We start from the raw sequence: 24308 nt of genomic DNA, 5'->3' as shown, positions 1-24308 counted from the left end.
GAGGTATCATTCCAGATCATTTAACAATCTTCACTCATTCATTCAATCAACAAACATTTAATAAGGGTCTTACATTCTAGTCATTATTAGGCACTGGGAATATAGCAGAGGACAAATCAGAGTCTCTGCTCTTATTGACTTCCTCCTTTTAGTGGAGTGAGACAGACAATAAAGAAGACAAATGAACAAGAGCATTTCAGATAGTAAGAAATGTTCAAGTAAAAATGAAATAAAATAATATGTTAAATAGTAACAAGAGTCTACTTTAGATTTAGAGGTTAAGTAAGGCTTCTTTGAGTAAGTGATAACTAAGCTGAGATCTGAATGACAAGAAGGAGACTGTATACACAGATCTAGAGGAATATCATTCGAAATACAGAGAAAAGCAAGTTCAGAGAAACTAAGATGTGCTTCAGGCAGGGGAAAAAAAGGCCAGTGCAGCTGGAGTGGCCTGAGAAAAGGGTAAAGTAATATAAGATGGGCCTTGGAAGCCAGAGTATGGTGTTTGGATTTTAAGCAATGAATTTTATTCCAAGCATAATAGAGATTGATGATCATTGGCCAGATACCAATGCTCCAATGCCAGTAAAATGCCTAAACCCTATGAATATCAGATAACACCATGAAGAAGTGAAAGGGGCATAATTCTAACTGACTGAAGTTAAATCCTGAAGTAACTGAGTTTACTGGAATGAGATCAGACTTTCTGCTATTAGTCAGAATGGGGGCTTAAGAGTTAAATAAAAATCAATAATAGAGAAATAAATTAATAAATGAGATTTTGTACATATGAGTTTGTGAAAATAAAATTTATAAGCAAACATTAATTTACTGTTGTCCTCTATTCCAAATGACACTGTTACCATGTGATATCAAATATTACTAAAAATACCAAAGAATAATTTTTAGGACTTTTTTACATTAGGTACTAAGGTAGTTTCCCTAGTCTTCCTTTTTCACCTAAAAACGAAGGGAAACGGTGCCAAAATAACATGTTGCTTATGCATCAATTTTTAAATTTCCCATCTCTTCCTCGTTTACAACATAAGAAGAAAGTACAAGATAAGAGGTATTTCTGAGGAATCTGCTAAAAAGTTCCAGTTAAGCTAATTAATGCACTCTGGAATGGAATGGAATCCCAGTATATACAGTTTGTTAGCCACTCTAAAAACTGCCCATTGTCTATAGGTTGCCTCCACTCAAAAAAATCATACATTAGCATAACGGTTGCCACTGCCATGGTTTTTGCTGCAAATGATTCAATACGTTGTCACCTTTTTCACAGTTATGGCCTACATTCTAGGATTTCATTGTGGGAGCACTTGTCTAACCTCTCAGTGATGGCTCCTTAGTTGTACTTAAAGCCTCAAGAATGCTATATAGGTCTAAGTGTCACAATTATTCAGCATTAAACCAAAGCCTCATATGCCTAATAATTATGGCTATGAATTCTCTCTCAGGCCCCAGGCCCCTTTACAACAGCCCAGCCAAAAGTAGAATTATTGACCTTTACCTTCTTCTTGATCATGGTACCCTACTAACACCACCCTCTGTTTGCCAGTCTCTCAAACCATATATAGCACTCTCTGAGCCAATTATCTGTGGCTTTGTCTATAAATACTTCATTGGACACTGACTTTTTCAGACATCAAAATTGGGTGGCAGCTTTTATCTCTTCATAAAGATTCTAATATCAGAAAGAAGAAATTGGGAACAGTAAAAAACAATCTCAAGCATAATAAAAGAAAATGAATCATGAGATTGATTTAAATGGCTTGTTCAGTCTGAAAACAGTTTGAAAAAGAAAATTATTATAATGGATGCTGAAATTTTGATATAAACTCTAAAAGAAAATCAAAGTTGCACAGAATTTTAGAATTTGGCCTATAATGCTAGACCAATGTCTTCATTTTCCAAATTAAGAAACTAGTGCTAAGAAAATCAATTAATTATCTAATTAATTAATTATTAGGTATGCTCCAGTAAGTTACCAGAGTCGGGACAAGAATGCACATCAAATCAAGGCCAATATCTAAAAAGATTCTCAGATTAAACTTCTAAGGAAGAGGTGAAGATTTCCAGCTAATAAGTTAACTGTTTGGCCAGAAAAATGTTTATTTCAATATAAATAGTTGGATAGAACAGTGGCAATAACCAACAGGATTTGCTAGTTAACTTTGAATGTGAAGTAGGTATTTAAGATAAAAATCATTGTGAACCTAATATAGTTAGAGATCAGGAATTACTTTAATTCAAAACCACACTGAGTTAGAAACATCAATAAAAGAGTATCAAAAGGAAAAAGCGTGTTTCTTAACAAACCTAGTAATTACAGTCTAGTGGGAAAAGGACAATACACTCCTGCTCACAGTTGAAAGAAGGGCTCAAGATACTCTATTAAGACATAACAAAAGGAAAAAGGAAAATTGTAGTGAAGTGTCCAGTCCATCAAAGGCTCTTGTGAGCTTCTGAAAAGCTCAGTGATAAAAAGAAACCTGTACTAGACACATTCAGGAAGGTGGAACCAAAAAGGATAGACAATTAAGTTATAACTTTCAGGGATTATAACTCACACACACACACACACACACACACACAGCAGCCCCAACTTCTCTGTGTAATGTTTTCCAACAGAGTGGAAAAAGATTACAAAAATTTGTCAACAGCAATTCCTCTCCTGGGAATACACCCTAGAGAAGAAATTCAGGCACATGTGCATCACAAGACAGGTGTAAAATGTTCACACCATCATTGTACTAACAGAAAACTGGAAGTCACCCAAATGTCCAGAGACGGTAGACAGGAGAACATACTCCTGTATACCCTTCCATTGAATAGAGTATGGAATATTATACAAACATGAAAATAAATTAGAGCTGCCTAGAGCAAAATTGATCTTAGAATATAATTACAAGTATAAAAAGCAAATCACAGTTACAGTATGATACCATTTCTATGTAATTATAAAACAAAGCTAAATAATGCATTATTTAGAGACACACAAAATCTGTTTTAAAAAAAAGGAAGATCATAAACACAAAGTTCTGGCAGTAGTTACAGCTAAGTAGAAAACAAAGGGATTAGACAGGTGAATAAAACACAGGTAGATTCAATAGTATTAGTAATTTTTATTAAATTGGATGATGAATCGACAGGTGTTTGTTTTATTTTTATACCTTATAATATACATGTACTAAATATTACATAATAAACACATAATTAAGTTTACCTCTTCTTTTTCATTTTTTTCTTTAAATTTTCTATACATAGTGCATAAAAAAAATAATATAGATCTAAAATCTTCCTCCAGCATAAATCCCAGAATAAATCCTAAAGAAGTCAATCCAATGAATGTTCAATGGAAAAAATGCAAAATGCTAATGGTCCACTCAAACTCCACAGGTTCAAAAATCATATGAGATACGACTTATTTCATCAATCCATCAGAAAACTTCATCCTCTTTCTAAACAACAAAATGCCACGAGAGCACCTTCATGCTTCCCAGGTCAGTAAGAGGAAAAATCAGAAGCAATTGCCTGCATCTGTTCTTAACATTCTTAGAGAAAGAGTTTTAAGAATGTTTAAATATGAGGAGACGGAAATGGGCCAAGAAATTTGAAGTATCTTTTCAAGGCACAGACACACAAAATGAAGTTAAGAAAATAATTCAACCAACTAGTATTGCCAATACTGTAAATGGGAGTTGCAAAAGAACAGCAAATTGAAATAATCATTTGTCTAGAATGCCTGGGATTCGCAGGATTCAGGGTGATTATATCTTTTTTTAAAAGTTCTATGAAAGGATGACCAGTTTCCAAAAATTAAAAAGCAAATATACTTAACACAAAAACATATCAAACATATTCTTTTCATAATTCAAAACCCAGTAGTTCTAGTTCTTCATTTTAATCCCTAATTGTACAATACTTTCATAAAATATGTTTATTTAAACTATCTGGTACTGATAAGTATTTGCTATAAGTATGATACAAATTCTTTAAAACAGAAGCAAGGACACAAATATCATAAGGAGAAAAGATGTATTTTAAAGAGAAGAAAAAATGAATTGAAATGAAGTTGCCATCAGCACTGCTCTGAATACCTGATTGCTTCTTCATCTACAGTATGAATGGTCTTGGGGAACTTCAGCATTTAAATGACTTGAAATTTCCAACTTATTTGAAATAATAATTCTGGCAGGTTTCTAATGAACAGTTAATGTGTTTCTTAGGCAAAAATCCAAAACCTTTCCAATTTTTCCCATGAATGATAAATATAAAAAAGAGTTTGGATCTGGAATATCCTAAACACTTCAACCAGTATCAGAACAGTAGCAAAAACCTAATGTCCATAAATTTTGCTTTAAAAGATCCCTTTGATGCCTTAGCATGGTATGAATGTTAAACTGTTTTTGTTTTTAGCATGGGTTTTTAATAGATTTTTTTCTTTAACAGGAACACATGGCTCTTAACTGCATACTATCTAAAAACCTCATCCAAGGCTTTACCAACCTCTCTCACTGACAACATCATATTCTGCATATTTCTCAGCAGGGAAGATTGGCTTCCAGTGGGGAAACTTTAGTATCAGCTTTTCCAAAAAGCCTGAAAGGAGAGTTAAACTGAATTGCTCTTCCAGAAAACAAGAACATCATTGCTGCCAAATGCTAAATCTCCTAACACCATGGGACATTTCCTATGATTCTGTCTGTGGTGCAGGGTGAGATTCCTGTAATACTTCTCTTAAATCTTTTTTCAAATAATAACAGTAATAGTAGTTATAATAGCAATAGGATAATAATTACAATTATAGAAGGTATGTGTTTTATATGTATATAGTATGTCAAATCCTCACACGACCCTGCCAAGATATCATTCATCTAGTTTTACGGATGAGGGAACTGAAGCACAAAAGGACTAAATAATTTGTTCAATGTCACACAGCTAGAAAATAACGTTGGCTATATTTGTTGAGCACTTATTTTCTGGCAATGATCTAAATGTTTTAATTGCATTAACTAAATCTTGATCCTCACGATAGCACTAACAATTACGTCCATTTTGGGGGGGGCTGAGAAAACTAAGGCACAGAGAGGTGCCCTATGTCGTCCATCTGGCACATGCTGAACAGAGATTCAAACACAAGCACCCTAGCTCCAAAGCCCATACTCTTAATCACTAGGCTATACTGACCCTCTAAATATTAGAGCTTATATTCAAACTCAGATCTAGCTCGCTCAAAAACATATGACTCTCAAAAATGAGTTTTCCTATTGTTTAAACTACATCACATTCTTCCTTTAATATGGCAAAGCTGTCAGATGAGGAATACACACTAACATCTAGGGTAACTAAATATAATTCAGCAAAAATATATGTAGAAATCCAAATTGTTGTTTAGAGATGTGAATAATGGTAAATAATCCATCAGATATACACATAAACACGTGTTCATTCTTGTGCTGGGTAACAGCTGCATAATCCATTGGAAAGCCTATCCCACCAGGAATCCAAAGCTCAAATGCTCATGCCCTTTCTCTACATACACAGTCAAATGAATCCACATACTTTCATTATCATAATAGCTTGAAGCATACTATTCCACTGGACAAATACTCTAATTTCTGACCAACATAGAGCCTATGGGGCTGTATTTAAGCCGTGCATACTTTCCATTAAGTTTATGGACTCTGTCAAAAAGAGCGCACTTATTCAAATATCTTTTTCTAATTATAAGATTTATCATTCCCTCTCGATCACAATAATTATGACTTAACAAATATATATTTTAAAAGGGTCAAAAAGTCAGAAAGAAGGTTTGATTTTGTCAGAGGTGAGGTTTATATCATTGTATCCCTTTCTGGGCAATCTCACAACCTGACCCAAACCAGTTTACTCGGTCTAGGATCATACACTTAGTAGTATGATACACAAGACATGATAGTGGCTGAAGCACTATTATTAAAGAAAGATTAAAACAGCTGTACATTATGCTGAAGCACTCACTATTCCCTTTACAAACAGACGGTCCTGGATTACAAGCAGCACTTGACCATTTAAATCACGACAACAACCAGATTTAACCAGCTGGGCCATATTCTCCTAGGCAATGACTGTTGACCTCCTCAGTCACAGCTGCTCAAATGAAATTCTCATTAGACAACTTATTTTCAGAAGCCAAAGGACTCTCTGATTAAATATATGTATTTAGATATAGAAGTCCTTTTTAAAGTATTCATTTTCTGACAACTGTCGCTTATGTTAGAGCCCAGCTACACTGGCAACAAGATGGGTGATACAAGGATAACTAAAATTCATCATTTAATCACAGCTGAAGGATTTTTATCTTGGAAGCATTTTAACCTGAATCTATTAATCAAACTCTTTCTGCAAACTCTACCCACCAATGTCAACAGCATTTTAAATAAAAGGCAGATTCTGATATTCATCCATTCTATGCACTCCCCATTTATCTATGCATCTATGCATTTATCTATCATCTATCTACCTATCTACCTACCTACCTACCTATCAATATAGCTATGACCAAAAAAATCAAGGTTAAATTTACAACAAAACAGAAATGTTGCCTATTTTCCTACAAATCTCACTTTCATAGGAGGCACTTCAGACAGAACTTTGTTCATCATTGCTTCAGCAATCCAATCAAAAAACTCCTCTGGAGAGGGCATTTTTTGAAAGAATGGCAGATAAAATACTGAACAATTATTTAGTGGATCTAAAAATCTGCCTGTAAGAGAATAACTTTCCTATTACTATGTGGAGAGTTTTCATTTATCATGTAGATATTGTTTTAAAATAGATCATAAAAAATAAACATTTTATAGATCAATTCCTGTGTATGAGGTGAAGTGAGGCAGGGAGATATTTAGTCTGATAGAGTCAAAACATTCTCCAGACAAGAACTACTCAGGAAAGGACATTTCTTATGTAAGTCACACAAGCTTGTCACTCATGAGGTATGGCCTTCAAACCAAGAAGTAGAAGTGAGAGATGGGTTATGTATTTGAAAGCTCTTATATGTCCCATTGGATGAGAGACTTTCCAAATGAGCAGATGGACTTGAGGTTTTAAAGGGTCAAATGCAAGTAAATATTGGTGAGGCTATTGTGTCTCCTTAGATCTGGAATATAATTATTATAGAATCATAAATTTATCAGAAACATTTTAATGACCTTTTCTATAATTATTTCTATTCTACTATTATATTGTTCTGTTCTATTGCTCCAAAATGTTAATTAAAATTAGGAATCAAACTCAAAATTAAAAATAAAAATCCTCCTTGCTCCCATCTCCACTTCTTTTTTTATTAATTGTATTACCATCCTTCTATGCACCCAAAGTTTAAAAACTCTGAGCTACCTTTAAACCATTCCTCTCTCTTGGTCTCCTTTTTTAAATGTCAAGTCCTAATAATTCAATCTATAATATCTTTTCCATATGCACCCCTTCTTCCTCTCTTCTTTCTGTTGCCTTAGTTTAGGCCCTCACTATCTCTGGCCTGAAACAATTTCCTTAATGTCTCTCCATGCTCCCATACATCCTACACAGCGCTACCGGATTAACTTTCCTGAGAGAAAGCTCTAATCCATCACCTTATTGTGCTAAAAAATAGTCAATGGTTCCTCCATAAACTTCAACATAAAGTTCAAACTCCTTAGCCAAGAATTAAAAGGCCTCTGTAATTCGAACACAACCTACATTTTCAGTCTTATATTCCATATGTATCTTCATGTACTTTTTTTGATAAGTAGAATGGTCCCCTCTCTTTACTGTTTTTCAGATTTGCCATGGCTCTTCCTTCCATATGAATTTTACAATCAGTTTGTTAAGTACCCCACCAATAAACACTCACAAATCCAGTTGTGACATTTTTATAGAAAACTTTTTGAATTTGTAGATTAAAGTGGTAAGACTTAAGGTTATCATATTATTGAGTGTTGCTATACACAAATATGATGTAATTCCAGCTATCCACAAATATGACATAACTCTCCATTTATCTGTATTTTTAGGTCAATACATTTTACAATTTTCTTAAAGGACTTGTACATTTTTTCTTTTTATCTTTTTGTCCCCTTCACCCATTTTTCCCATCCCCTCTACCTCCCACCTCTAGCAATCACCTGTCTGCTCTTTGTATCTGTGAGCTTGTTTGTTTGTTCAGATTCTACAATAAGAGAGATCATATGATATTTGTCTTTCTCTGTCTGACTTATTTCACCTAGCATAATGCCCTCAAAGTCCATCCATGTTGTTGAAAATGGCAAGATTTCATTATTTTTATGGCTGAATAATATTCCATTGTATATACACACCTCATCTTCTTTATCCATTCATCTATCCATATATAGTTTGTTTCCATATTTTAGCTATTGTAAATAATCCCCAATGAACATGGGGATGCACATATGCTTTCAAGTTAGTGTTTTCACCTTTATTTTTAGATGAACACCCAGAAGTGAAATTGATGGATCTATAGTAGTTCTATTTATGATTTTTTGAGGAACCTCCATACTCTTTTCCATAGTGACTGCACTAGTTCTCATTCTTACCAACAGTGTACAAGGGTTCCCTTTTCGCTACATCCTTGCAAAACTTGTAATTTCTTGTCTTTTTGATAATAGCAATTGTAACAGGTGTGAGGTGATATCTTGTGGTTTTGATTTGCATTTCCCTTATGATTAAAGATGTTGAGCATCTTCTCAGGTACTGTTGGTCATCTGTATGCTTTCTTTAGAAAAATTCAGATCCTCTGCCCCTTTTTCAATAAGATTGTTTTGGGGTTTTTTTTGTTTTTTGTTTTTTGGTTTTTTTTTTTTGGTTGTTATTAAGTTTCATGAGCTCTTTATATATTTTGGATATAGCGCCTACATAATTTTCAAGTATTTTCTCACATTCAGTCAGTTGCCTTTTTATTTTGTTGATGGTTTCCTTTGCTGTGCAAAAATTTTTGAGTGCGATATAGTCCTACTTAAGTTTTGCTTTTGATTCTTTTGGTGTCAGATTAAAAATATTATCACCAAGACCAATGTTAAGGAGCTTGCTGCTTATGTTTTCTTCTAGGAGTTTTACGATTTCGGGTCTTACACTGGTATTTAAGCCATTTTGAGTTAATTTTTGTGTATGGTGTAAGATAGCAGTTGAGTTTTATTCTTTTGCATGTGGCTGTCTGGTTTTCCCAACACCATTTATTGAAGAGACTGTCCTTTCCTCATTGTACATTCCTGGCTCCTTTATGCATGGGTTTATTTCTGAGTTCTCTACTCTGTTCCTCTGATTTGTCTGTCTGTTTGTATGCCAATACCATACTGTTTCAATTACTGTAGCTTTGTAATATAATTTGAAATCAAGGAACATGACGACTCCAGCTTTATTCTTCTTCCTCAATATTGCTTTGGATATTTGAGGTTTTTTATGCTTCCATACAAATTTTTAATTTTAAAAAATTATTTTGAAAAATTCCATTTGAATTTTGATAAAGACTGCTTTGGGTAGTATGGGTGTTTTAACAATATTGATTCTTCTAATCAAGAGCACAGGATATTTTTCCATTTACGTGTCTTCTTCAATTTCTTTCATCTATGTCTTGTAGTTTTCATACACAGGTCTTTCACATCCTTGGTTAAATTTATTCAAAAGTATTTTATTCTCTTTGATGCAATTGTAAATGGGATTGTTTATTCTTCTTTCTGATGGTTCAAAATCATGTATGGAAATGCAACAATTTTTTGTATATTGATTATGTATCCTGCAATTTTACTGAATTTACTACTCCTTACAGGTTTTTCATGGAGTCTTTAGTGTTTTTCTACATATAGTAGCATATCAACTGCAGATAGTGACATCTTTACTTCCTCCTTTCCTACTTGGGTGCCTTTTATTTCTTTTTCTTGCCTAATTTCTATAGCTAGGACTTCCAATACTATATTGAATGAGAGTGACGCAAACAAGCATTCTTGTTTGTCTATTTCCTGATCTTATAGAAAAGGCTTTCAGCTTTTCGCCATTGAGTACAATGTAAGCTGTGGGATTGTAATATATGGGCTTTATTAACTGAAGTATATTTTCTTTGTACCCACTTTGTTGAGATTTTTCACCATGAATGAATGTTGAATTTTGTCAAATGCTTTTTCTGCATCTATTGAGATTACCATATGATTTTTTCTTTCACTTCGTTAATGTGGTATATCACACTGACTGATTTGCTGATGTTAAACCATCCTTATATCCCTGGAATAAATCTCAATTGATCATGATGTATGATTCTTTTAACATATTGTTGAATTTGGTTTCCTAATATTTTTTTGAGAATTTTTGCATCTATCTTCATCAGGGATACTGGCCTGTAATTTTCTTTTCCTGTGGCACCTTTGTCTGGTTTTGGTGTCAGGGTAATGCTGGCCTCACAAAATGAGTTTGAAAGAGTTCCTTCCTCTTCCATTTTTTGAAAGGATCAGTAGTAGTTATTTGAACGTTTGGTGGAATTCAAGAGTGAAGACATCTGGTCTTGAACTTTTTTTTGCTGGGAGGTTTGATCATGGATTCGATCTCCTTCCTAGTAATTGGTCTGTTCAGATTTTCTATTTCATCATGATTCAGGCTCAGTAGGTTGTAGGTTTCTAGAAATTTACCATGTCTTCCAGGTTGTTAAATTTTTTGGCATGCAATTGTTCATAGTAGTCTCTTATGCTCTTTTGTATTTCTGTGGTATCAGTCGTAACATCTCTTCTTTCATTCTAATTTTATTTATTTGAATCCTCTCTCTTTTTTGAGTCTAGCTAAAGGTTTGTAATTGCTTTTTTCCCCAAAGAACCAGCTCTTAGTTTTATTGATGTTCCCTCTGGTCTTTTTACTCTCTCTTTTATTTATTACCTCTCTACTCTTTAGTATTTCCTCCCTTCTACTAACTTTGGGCTTCTTTGTTCCTTCTTTTTCTAGTTCCTTGAGGTTTAAAGGTGTTTTTATTTGAGACTTTTCTTGTTTCTTGATGTAGGCATTTATCACTATAAACTTCCTGCTTAGAACTACTTTTGCTGCATCCCACAAATTTTGTTATGTTACATTTCCATTTTCATTTGTCTTAGGTATTTTTTTATTTCTTTTTTATTTCTTCTTTGACCCACTGGTTGTTCAATAGCATGATGTTTAATCTTCACATATTTGTAAATTTTCAAGTTATCTTCATGTAATTAATTTTTAGTTTCATACCATTGTGGTTGGAATAGATGCTCAATATGATTTTAATCCTCTTAAATTTATTAAGCCTTGTTTTTTGACCTAATATCTGATCTATCCTGAAAAATGTTCCATATGCACTTGAGAAAAATGTATATTCTGTTGTTTTTGGATGTAATGTTGTGTGTATATCTGTTTAGTTCATCTAATCTAACACGTTGTTTAAGACTAATATTCTCTTACTGATTTTGTCTGGATAATGTATCCATTGATGTAAGTGGGATATTTAAAAAGCTCCTACTATTATTATATTGCTGTCTATTTCTCCCTTAGATCAGTTAATGCTTGCTTTATATATTTAGGTCCTCCTATGTTGAGTGCATAAATATTATATCCTCTAGCTGAATTGACCCATTTATCATTATGTAATGCCCATCTTTATCTCTAATTAGAGCCTTTGTTTTAAAGTCTTTTTTTTTTTTTTTCTGAAATAAAATAGCTACTCCAGCATCTTTTTGGTTTTCATTGGCATGGAATATCTTTTTTCACCCCTTCGCTTTCAGCCTGTGTATATATCCTTACATCTAAACTGAGTCTTTTGTAGGCAGCATATAAATGGGTATTATTTTTATCCATTTAGCCACTTTATATCTTTTGATTGGAAAATTTGATTCATTTACATTTAAAATAATTGTTGATGAGAATATACTTATTGCCATTGAGTTGTTTACTGGCTGTTTTTATAGTTCTACTCTACTACTACTACTCTTCTACCTCCTTTAATTAGAACCTAAACTATTGGGCATTTTAAAGATCTCTGCCTATTCCTTCTGCCTGAAATGTATCCCCTTCATTTCTACCTATATAAATCCTCTCATCCTCCAAGACCAGTTAACATCTATTTCCCTATAGAAGCTTCCCATGGCTTCCTAGGCAGGTGTAATCTATCCTGTAAACTCATATAACATTTTATCTATATAGCTCTCATGGAATTTATCATATATTAGACATTTAATTAGTTCATTTTGTATATGTTTTATACCTATTATAAACTCTTTAAAATCATAGACTATTTTTCTTATTTATTAGTGATGCCCTAGTGGATCCTGTAGAATAGGAGTTCTTAACCTAAGATCTACATATTCCAAAAGTCCATCTATAGAATTCAGGGGGTTTCTGAACTCATATTAAAAAAAATTCTTTTTCACTAACCTTTAAATGCAGACAACAAACCATAAAATATTCAGACAACAAACCATAGATGCAGACAATAAACTACAAAATATTCAGAGTATCTGTGACATTGTAACCAGTAAAATTACAACATATTTATATGACATTTTACTTGTTGAAAATATCTCAGAAATCACTTACACTTATCACTACTTCAAAATTATGATATTTTAGTCCTTCAATTAACTCTTGTTTATTGCAATAGCAAAGTAGCACTTTCTACCACATTACAAAATTTAAGATTTAAAATTTTAATATAATTCATTTTCTCTGTAATTCCATACATTTTGCTTTACGCATTTAAAAAAAGAAAGAATGTGTAGATGTCACTAGACTACCAAAGGGATCCACAGGGGGAAAAAAAAAGGAAGCAGGTAAGAATCTCTCAGTTCCAATACAGCGCTTTGTAAGAAAAGAAGAAAAACTTATAGAAAAATAATCATGATACCATGTAGTTCTTGATTAGGGCTATAAAAAACATAATATGAACTACAGAATATTGTATTAGCATATTATTCATAAAAATTCACAGTCTTCACCTTGGAAAAAGACCAATCCTCTGCCCTCTACAATAGCCCTATTTAAATGCAATGAAGATTGCTACATACCTCCAATTTATTACCTTCCAAAGAATATTATCCCATACATATTCTACAACTGTTAGATAGTTGGTCTTATTATAAACGATAATCTGGTTCCTTGTAACTTCTTGTCACTAATCTGCATTCTATCCCCAGGGAGCTAAATAGAATAAATTCAATCCCTCCTCCATATGACTTTAATCTTTAGAGACAACCATCATGTCATCTTTAATATTCTTTTCTTTGGGGTTAATATTACTAGTTCCTTCAACCATTTCTCTTATTATATAATTCTGTGTCTGTTATCATGTCGATTGTTCTCCTCTGAGAATACTTTTGAATCTCTCTTAAAGTGTGTTAATTCTCAACTCAACATAATACTTCAGATTCATTCAGTTAAGCAGAGAGTTCAATGGGACTACCACCTCTTTGTTACAGTAATGCCGACTGAGATAGCACTGGTAATTTTTTGGCAATATTCATCATGATAACCCTATTGTACTCTCTGTCACCTAAAACTCATAAGCTTTTTAAAAATTATTATTCATGTGTCTGCTATTTGAATTTTCTTCAGTAATTACCTGTGCATGCAGGAGTTTTGGTCACAGCCTCTAGACTTGACAATACGATCTATTAAATTTTATCTTTATGGTTAGTTTTAAGTTCATATTTTCAGTTTGTCAAAGCTTTTGAGCTTTGTTTCTTTCATACATTATATTCATGTTTCAGATTTGTAGCATCTATAAGTTTGATGAACATGCTTTTAATCACTTAATATTTATATTTACTACATTATGTCCATTAACATACTCTAAAAATGCCTGGATTTCTGATGCCTAAAACATATTACTGTAGAAAACAATCAAAGTTCTGTAAAGTACATAAAAAAACATTCTTCAATAGTAGGAATATAGTGATAAAGGACTCTTAGATGGGAGGTCTCTTGTGTCTTTCTTCCATCAAATCTATAACATACAGTAATGAAGAAGAAAAATAGAAAACAAACCATTATTTGCAAAAGAAAAAATGGATTCCCAAGCAATCCAGACCACAAAAATTATCAAAAGTCAATTTTTTATTTTTAAAGAGTCCTCTAATGTCTTTTGAAAATCACTTTCTTATAGAACTAATACCATCTTTCTGGTGAATCACAATCAACAGTAATCTAACAATCTCATTCAGCGACTATTGGTCTAGCAGCCTGTTATTCTAGAACAGAGCCAAGAATGCAGAATATACCTGAGCAACCAGAAGAGTCAGCATGATGTCCATGCTCTCTCAACAATTCACCCAGACATATTTGTTTATATTTTAAATACAGTCCAGAATGTCATGATCATCTAATTTCATAATTTTTGATTAATGCAAGGAGAAAATTAGAAATTATTCACCCCTAAGCAAGAAGTAGCAGCCTGCAACCTGATATTTAAAAAGGAGAAATACACACACACACAGAAAACTACTTCTATACCCAGCAGACACAAGAACCAAAGTTTCGTAACTGCAGAGAAATAACCATAAAGCCAAACAGTCCTAATTACCTCAGGGATCTCTGGAGCATCATTACATTATAGCACAGTAAAACAACTGACATTTATAATATGATAATCATCATAATTCCTCAAATTTATGTAGTTTAGAGTTTGTACGAGGCTTTTATATTCATTATTATAGTTAATCCTCAAAATGTTTGAGTTACCAAGTCAGGTATTGGTACCAAATCAAGTTTTAAATTTTATGGCTCAGGGAAATTGAAGAACTTACCCAGGGGCGCGTAATTGTTAGATAGGTAGTGGAGTTGATAGTTTACAGCAACATGACCCTGAGTTATCAAAAAAAATATTTACATTTTGCGCCACATAATGTGGTTAGTAAGACAAGGGAGCATGTAATACAGTTTAGAAACTTCTACAAAAATTGTTAATGTGATGGACACATGCACAAAAATTAATTTGAAACTTCCACACAAATTAATTTGAAACTTTTTAAACTTTTGAGCCCTCAAGGAAAAATATTAAGTTACATCAAAAAATCCCTTATATCAAATCCCCATTTACCTATAGTGCTACAGAAATCTAAATTTAACTTATAATGTTAGTAATAAAACCAGAACCATTAATTATCCTATATTTTAAAGTCTAAATCTGTATATAAAAATGAAAGAAAATACTTAGACATGATTAATTTTAAAATATCAAAGAGACTTCTTTCATCTGGTTTTTAGGATATAAGTGGACTGATTATTGTGGATAAAGTAGAAAAGGTGGATGTGGTATTGCAGTAGACATCATGTGTCAAAGCACTTCCCCCTTGAGCAGTAGCTTTAACATTATTAGAAATCCTCAACTCTCAATTTTATGACATTTGGAGATAAAACAGTATTTATAAATTTATAATATAAAAATGAGAAATAAATTGTTTTGGGTTTTTTTTTGTTTTTTGCTTTTTAAGCAGTTGATAATTTTATAATAAAACACCATCTATCAAAAAGAAATAAAGGAGAAAAATTAAAACTAAAGTTGCAGCTGAAAAAATTCCCATACTACCTTTTTTTTTAGGGCAAGGCTTACAGTCAGTTTAAAAACCTTGATTTGTTATCAAAAGAATGAAATAAAACGCACAAAGTTTTACAAAAATAGAGCTATCTGCTTAACACTCCTAATGGATCACAATCTGCCATCACCATGGTAACCTCTGAATAACTTTTTCTTAGCTAGTACAAATTATGTACTTCTTTGGCCTTTGAAATCCCACTCATTTTTTTAAAGGCCTAGAATCTTTAAAAGAATAAAGCCCGACAGTTAAGTCCACACATACCCTCTTGTTCAGTCCGAGTCATTTCCTCAAGCTTCTTCTGTTTCAATGTGTCCACCACATCGGCAAGGCTCCCTTTGCGGCGTTCTGGGGTTCCAAAAGTAACACTGGTCATTATCTCGCGGTCCCGACTCCCTTCGTCAGGCTTATGTGGTGAGGTAGAGGTATTTCGGAAGGAATATAGGGAACATAACTTATTATTCTCTGACTCCTAGAAAAACAAAATAAAATAAAACTATTAGAACACATGTTTCTTTACATATCGTTTAAGAAAAATCCCAAACTCAGAATAACAGTATATAATGCTTAGATGAACAAAATATATTAACTATCTCTGCTTAAAAAATACTAAACATTAAAGAAGGAATTATCAAAGAAACTAACTTGAAGTTGCAGATTCCAACTGTTTATTTTTTAAATTAGAAAGTAATTTAAGTAGTTCAAAACAATTCTAAAACAGACACTTCAACTTATTTATTTACACCCTTCATTTAAAATAGTTCAGATTCAATTATTATTAGCATTGGTAAAATTCTTCTTTTAATTGGCACTTTTATTAGCAATGGTCTTCCTGCAATCTAAAAAATATGTACATCACAAAAATATTATCCTTGAATTTAGAACCAGCAGAGAAATTAGCTTCAATAACCAATGTTAATTGTTCACCATAAAATATATAAAATATCTAAATCGTGCCACGAAGTTAACCAACCTGAATATTTTTGCGTGCTGGGGTTTGGGGAGAATCATTTTTTCCAGCTATTCATCTGTCAAAAGTTATAGAGACCTCAATTCTTTACTCTTACTGTGGATATTTTGGCACAGTCACTCACATTTTTCATCTGGCATTTAAAAATGGTTTGTTTTATGTTTGCTTGTTTGTTTGTTTTACAAAAGGACAAGTTTATTAGAGAAACATTTGCACAAGAATTACCTCACAGTACAGAGAATTGAACTAACTGGTTAAAGTTAAGATCTATCTGTGAGGAGGAAAAGCAAATCTTAGATTGAAAATAATAAACACCCAGAAGTTTATAGAAATAAAATGTTTTATATCTCTCTAAATCAGAACTGGGGCTTCAAAGCAAATATTATTTGGCCACAGCCCATCAGTAGTCTTGCATTCACCTTATCTATCTGTGCATAAGTAGTCTTCTACCCACTTAAAAAAAAATGTGAAATAAATAAAGCATCTAGCCTTTGTGATTCTCGTCAAAAGCTTGAAAATCTTAATTGCTCCTATATTTCTCTCCATCTTCACAAAGAAGCCCAACAACCTTCAAGAACTAGAGGAAGAAGCATTAGGCAAAAGCTACAGAGTTAATAACTAGTGGGACGGGGGAGAAAAGTGGAGTCTAGAGAAGTAAGTTTCTGCATACGTTAAATGAGATAATTGTATTCAATATATGCTAGGTATGTAGCTATTATTGTCATTATATAGAATGTAGGAATAAAACTCACTTTCAGGGTTATTGGTAGCATATAATGAGATAACATTTATAAAGCAGCTACATACAATGATGAGCTCATAAGCTTCAGTGTTTAATAAACGGTAGGTGCCATTATGCTGACAGAAAGAGCAGACCTAGGAATGGAGAAAAGGAAGATTATCCCCTTGGACCTAAGAAATTATTTAGTAAAAAATGTTGAGTCTTGAACTAAATTGAATTTTGTGAAGTCTTTGAATATGCTAAACATCACCGAATTGTACATATTAAGTGGATAAACTGTGTGATATGTGTATTGTATCTCAACAAAGCTGTTAAAAAATATTGTGAGCCAAATCTTAATTTTTTTCAGCATTCCTATTCCTATTGTTAGCACAATGCCAGTTATACAGCAGATGCTCATTACATTCATAATGAAATAAACTGAAAAGATAAAATAAATGGGGCAGGGCAGAAAAAAAGAGCTGTTCCTTAGCTTGGTCCTAGATCTTTCCTTCCCGATGGAAAGATGTTGTATTTCATTAACGTTTACAATAACTCTGGAGTGATGCATAATCTGTACAAAGTGGCTCAACAGTACCAAGAAGCAGGGAGCAAAAAGATGAAAAGTCATGATTTCTCCATGAAAGCCACAAGAATGACTTGCAATATGTCACCTTTTGATACCAGTCACGGTTAGTACATGGCTCCTTGAAATAGCCAGTTCATTCTTCATTTTGTGCAAACAAAAACTCAGAGAGATGTTTGCAAAAGCCATTATGACCTCTTAAGAGTACCTATCAGAAATGTGACCTAGGCATTTTGAATCGATAATCACCATTTTGATCAATCATACTTCAGTTGCTTTCATTTCGAATGCAAGCTAGTATCATGTCAGAGCCTATAAATCAGAAACAAAAATACTAAGGGATTAAAGACCAAGTCAAAACAACAGTGGTTACCTACAAATGACTCACCATTGACCACAGAAAAGAAAATTTTCCCATCACTTGAAAGATGCTAGGCATGGCTCTCCAGCCTGAGGAACAACTCTAAATTCTCCTTAAAGAGTTTAAGCTCCATACCATCCCACTTTTTTCTCTCGGGACTAATTTCAGTCTTATTTATTCATGTCACTTACTTGTTATATAGATTATGTTGCCTGTTTATTACTCATGGCAATGTGGTCACTGCCATGCTGCACCACAGACAATAACCATGGTTCCCACATTGATGGCCCACACCATTCTCCACCCCATAATCTGTGCAAAGTGGCTCAACACAATCAAGAAGCAGGGAGCAAAAAAGTAGCACCACAGACAATAACCATGGTTCCCACATTGATGTCCCACACCATTCTCCACCCCATAATCTGTGCTCAACACAATCAAGAAGCAGGGAGCAAAAAAGTGAAAAGTCATAATTTCTCCATGAAAGCCACAAGAATGACTTGTAATATGTCACTGAGGCACCAAGATAGGCAGTTAGTGAAATCATAAATGGCTAGCACCAACCTTAGGAACAATGAAAAGGAGCAAAATTTACCATTCCTGGCCCTGACTTTTTAACTTTCTAAAACATTGGCCTTTCATGAATGGAAGCCTGCAGCAATTCATCTGAGTAAAGGGGTATATAAATCCACCCTTCTAATGAAGAAATTACCATTGGATAAAAGGCAATAAAGCCAAATCAGAAAAAGAGATTTGACAAAGGATCTCTAATTTTTTTCTAGAAGGTTAGATAACTTACTTAAAAAACAAAACAGGTGCTATGAAATACCAATTGAGGCAAGATTCCCCATGATACTATCTAGTTTTCATGCATGTCATTGCAGCACAAGTGTGGAAAAATCTGAGATATTTCCCTAAAGTTTCTCTGAAGTTTCCACAAATTTCAATGTGTAGAATTCCCTGGCAAATATGTTAAAATGCAGATTCCCTCACCTCTTCCCATACCCCAAAGAGTTGGGCCCAGGAATATGAATTTTGTTGAACATCCCAAGTGAGTCTGATACACAGGTCCTTTAATTCTGATGCATCCCACTTTAAGAAACTCAGATTCCTAAGAAAACAATAAAATAAATGTGCTTTGCCTTAATGTTATAATGCAGATATAATTATGAATGATTTTAAGAAGCCTGGTTAGTTATCATTTATAAAAAAAACATAAGGGAGATTGCTTTTCTTTTGACCTTTCTGTGAAAACAACTACTGTATAACATAACTGAACATATGAACATCACAATAAGCAGACAGAGCATATGGGGCACTGAGTAGCATTATTCATTCAAAGGAAATTTACTATAAATTTGTTTTCTCTTAACCCCTAACCTCAGTGGCCCAAACAAACCTAACAGTGAAGAAAATTTTCAAAATATTATTTAAGTGAATCTCAGTCCCAATACAAAGACTAAAGTAATGTTGATTCAGATTATCTAAAGAGCATTTCACTGGAAATCAAACACAGTACAAAAATTATATGTAGAAGACTGAAAAAGAACCCAATAGTACAAAAAAAAAGTTATTAGACAGTTTCTAGAAAAGAAAGCAATTTTCACAAATTAAAAATATTTCATTAAGACGTTTTTGTATCTGAAGGGATAGAAAAGTAAATATTAAAAATGAAACATATGTATCTACGATATAACTAGACTTACTGTGATCATTTTGTAATATACACAAATACTGAATCAGTATGTTGTATACCTGAAACTAATATAATGCCATGTGTCAATTATACCTCAATTAAAAAAAAATGTGAGGTAATAGATCTCAACTAAACTTATTGTCATAATCACTTCACTATATATATATATATCAAATTATTACGTTACACACCTTAAACTAATACAATGTTATACATAAATTATATCTCAATAAAACTGAAAAAAAACATTAAACTAAATATTGCTCCAATTTTTCAGGTGTTATTCAAAACTAGTAGCTCAGCGGTAGTATTAAAAGGACGCTCAACTTAATTAGCCTTCTCATGCTACTGTGACTATATATTACATGTACTCAGTTTTTGAGCCTTTGTCTTGTTCTTTCCCCCTAGAATTCTCTTTGACTATACACTCAACCCACCCTTCAAAGTTCAGATCACACACGCTTCATCCTTAAAATCCTCTGACTATACTGGACCTCACTATCCTCTTATTTACCCACAAACCACACACTGAATCACTTAATCAGAACTATGCATTTAATAATATACTAGAATAAATTATTCATTACTATTTTTCATGTATCAGTTAACATTTGCAGTTAAATTTTAACTCTAAAGGATTAGGGCCATGTCTCATGCTTCTTCCATATGCCACCAAAGCATCAAACAAATGTTGGCTGATGAAGTTGAAACAACTACTCACCAAATATGTCAAAAATAATAAAAAATTAGGCTAAGGGGTTAAGATTTGCTCTTACAGGATTTCTTATGTAAGCAAAGTAATGAAAATGGAGATATTAAAAAATAAGGTATTCATTCAATAAAAGATGGAATACCACATGGCCATTAATAACATTACATGTGTTAAATATAGTGTTGTTTATAGTGAGGAATAATTAAGGCAACTTGCATGTCCAATTGTAGGGATTATTTGTAGGCATTATGATTTTATACTTATGGTAGAGTAATTTGAAATTATTGAAAATCACATTTTTGCAGAAAATTTAATGACATGTGGGAATATTCATGTTAGTGAAAAGTATGGTAGTGAGAAACATGAATATACATTTTTTAAGAAAAAATTATTTAGAGAAGACACTGGAATATCCAATAAAATTAATGGTCCTCTGAATATTGAGATAACAGGTAATTTTTATTTTCTTTTGGAAGTTCTCTGTATTTTTCAAATGTTATATCATAAATAACACTTTTAATGAGAAAATAAATACTATTCTCAAGGCTTATTATAAATACCAAAAAAAAAATATTACGAGGAAAAACACATTAAATAAAAAAAAGGATATATTGTAGTATTTAGCAATGTCAATTTGTTATATGCGTGCATAAGGGTAAATGTTGCTACACACACACACACACACACACACAAAAACTAGGAAGATATATACTAAAGTATTTATAGCGATTTCTAAATGGTGATATTATTGGTAATTTTTATTTCTTTTTTTATCTTCGTTTTCTAATTTATAAATGATGAACATACTGTCAATATAAAAAGCAAAAATGTTTTATAAAGAGATACTTGGAGGAAAAATAAAAATAATTTTAAGAGAATAGTTTGGCCTTCTTGAAGATGTCTACATTTTTTAGTCCCCCTGTACTAAACCCAGAAAAAACAACCAAGCTTTCGTTCATTGGTACTTCTGTAGTTAAAGGCTCTCAAATAACATTTTCTAATAAATCTAATTATTTAAAAGGGAATCCTGTATCAGCTAAAATCTAGACCCCTATAATTATCATCTCTTGTTTCTTGTTGGCCTTCAAAAGATACCCAAAATCAGTTCCCTTTCTCTTCCATATTAGAATTGCTCAAAGAATTGAGTCCTTTTCTAGGTGAAACTCCTCCAGTTTCTATACTCATTTCTCATTTGCCATGCTTTCCAGACCCTTTGTCTTTCTCCTCTGATACACTCCAGTCTCCAGGTATTGTTCTAAAAATGTATTGCCCAAAACTAAATATCAAATTCTGCATCTTCATTTTCAGCAGGGAAAAAGTAACACCCAGAAATTATATGGCTCCCCCCATGTCACATAGGTAGAACTGCCAGAGCTAAAATATAAAAGCAGGTTTTCTGATATCATATCTGATGCTTTTTCCATTCCACAGGGCTATAATAAAATTAGTTACCTGTTGTTATACAAATAACAATAAATAAATAAAATTAGTCATCTGTTTTTGTATAAAAATCACCCTAAAACTCAGTGCTTAACAGAACAATAATCATTTATCATCATTTATGGTGTCTGTGGATCAGGAATTCAGGAGCATCTGGACTGGCTGGTTCGGCCTCAAGGTCTCTCGTGAGGTTATTGCTAAGTCAGTGGCTAAGGTTGGAGTCATCTCAAAGACTTTTTTACTCACAGATGTGAACATTTCAAAAGCTCAGGGCTGAAGTCTGGGGTTCCTTAGACAACCTCTTCCATCTGTGTGTGATCTCTCCACATGATGTTTTCTCTCTGGCATGTTGGCATCGAACTAGCTGGATTTCTTGCATGGCAGTTCAGGCCTCCAAAGTTGCATGTCCCCAGAGAGAGCCAAATTAAAGCTGAATTCACTGTTTCTAATCTAGCCTAGTTATAATTATATTCTCAAATAGTTGCTGTGAAAAATGAATAATGTATAAAGTATTTTGGACAATGCCTATCAAATAAGTACTCAAAAAATGGTAACTACTTTTATTACTAAATTCAAAAGTTCTTTGTCTAATTGTCCTTTGTTTCCATTTTTAATTCTGAAAATACAGTCATGATAACCATTGGCACCATTTTTAGGTTTTTATTTATACCCACTCATCTAAGTGGAATAATAAATACTAGACTACATTACTCTCTTCAATATCAATGCTCAAAAAATCACCTTCTTCATGAAGTCATCCCAAACTAATTCCACCAAGATCCGGCCTCTCACAAAGCTCCAGTGACCTTGGCACTTGTAATTGGATTTTTCTAGGGATATTATCAGTTCCCACTTAACCTAACTGCACATAGATTATCTCCATTCTGTCCAGGAGCAGCTACAGAACACTACTGCTCTGATTCATCTGGGTTGCTTGCTGCATCTAGACCAGGAATGTGAATGTGAATGGGCAGCCACACTGCAAGGAAAGGAGAGCAGTGGGCTGAGTTTACAAAAGTCAGATGAGATGTCAGGAACTGAGAAAGTCACAGACCATAGACCAGAGACCATTCCTGACTAGGAATGAAATTCTTGCCCTATATAATAATAAAGTTGAAACCCATATACAGGTAGAAGTCATTGAAGTTGGGAGAAATAACTAGGAAATGCACTCTCTAAGCAGCTGCATAAATCAACTTCCCTTCCTACTACCCAATCTAATGGTAAGGACAGAATATTATCCTCTCTTACCCTTTCCTCCACCCATTCATTAGCAAAGATGATTTAAATGTCTTCATTCTTATGCATTTTATGTAGTCACTTTTGTTTTGCTTTTTCATTTTAGTTATACTGCATCTCCAATTACAGCTTTATCCTCACTGTAGTCTGACCTCCCTAAAGATAAGATTTATTGAGATATCCAATCACAGATTTGTTCCTGATTTCTGACATCTCCCAATTTATAGCAAACCTCAGCTTCCTTAGATCCTACCCAAAATCACTAAAACAAAGCCCAAATCCTAAAAATTGTTCTTTTGAACTCTCTTACCGAGACATTCTATGATTCTTTATGGTGTGTGTTCTCCCTACTGCAATAAATAAGAAACCCATTTGTTTAACTACAGATGTGTTCCTGGTAGTCTTTTGCTGAAGGGAATTAAGGAAAGCAATGTCTGTAAAGAAATTAAAAACAATAATAAAACCAACTAAGAGTTTTTGTTTGTTGTAAATCACTATGTACTGGCAACTCAACCATGTCAGTGATTAACATACTAAGTTTATTATACATATATTATATATGTACTGCTTTTTCTGATTTCCCACTTTAAACATTTTTTTTTGGATGAACCAAAAGCTGCTTGTGACTGTGCTGTATGAGAGGCATTCTATTATAGTGTTACTGGGTGATGACAGAAAAACCTTTACCTAATCTAGGTTTCAATAACTTCTTGCTAACAAAGGAACCTAACCTTTTTAATATGCTGAAAACTATATCGCTAACATTTATAGTTTCTTTCTCAGAGGGAAAAGGATGTTTTTCTCTAATGTGACATATTTTAAGGAAAAGCATTGGTTTAAAAAAAGCTTGCATAAATGAAAATACTGAGTTTGGTTCCAATTACCAACAATTTATTTCTGACAAAAGTATCATTTGCTCTAATAGTGAAATAAAGTGTATTATTTTTCTCTTTTATCAAAACTAATACTTAGTAGAATATATTAAATTTACATAGCATTCTTAAAGTTAGAATATCA

General features: G+C 33.0%; 1 protein-coding gene across 3 annotated transcripts in view; it reads right to left on the bottom strand.

The window, feature by feature from the left end:
• The window catches only part of SOX6 (SRY-box 6), a 394559-nt gene that overhangs the window by 305520 nt on the left and 64731 nt on the right, over window positions 1-24308 (bottom strand). For all 3 annotated transcript variants that reach the window (XM_025046393.1, XM_025046391.1, XM_025046392.1), the window contains exon 3: window positions 15831-16038. In XM_025046393.1, coding sequence (XP_024902161.1) covers window positions 15831-16038 — 208 coding nt within the window. The remainder of the gene's footprint in view (window positions 1-15830; window positions 16039-24308) is intronic.

The sequence above is a fragment of the Pteropus alecto genome, unplaced genomic scaffold, assembly GCF_000325575.1.
Source record: "Pteropus alecto unplaced genomic scaffold, ASM32557v1 scaffold120, whole genome shotgun sequence".
NCBI lineage: Eukaryota > Metazoa > Chordata > Mammalia > Chiroptera > Pteropodidae > Pteropus > Pteropus alecto.
This window is presented reverse-complemented; position numbering and strand designations above follow the sequence as displayed.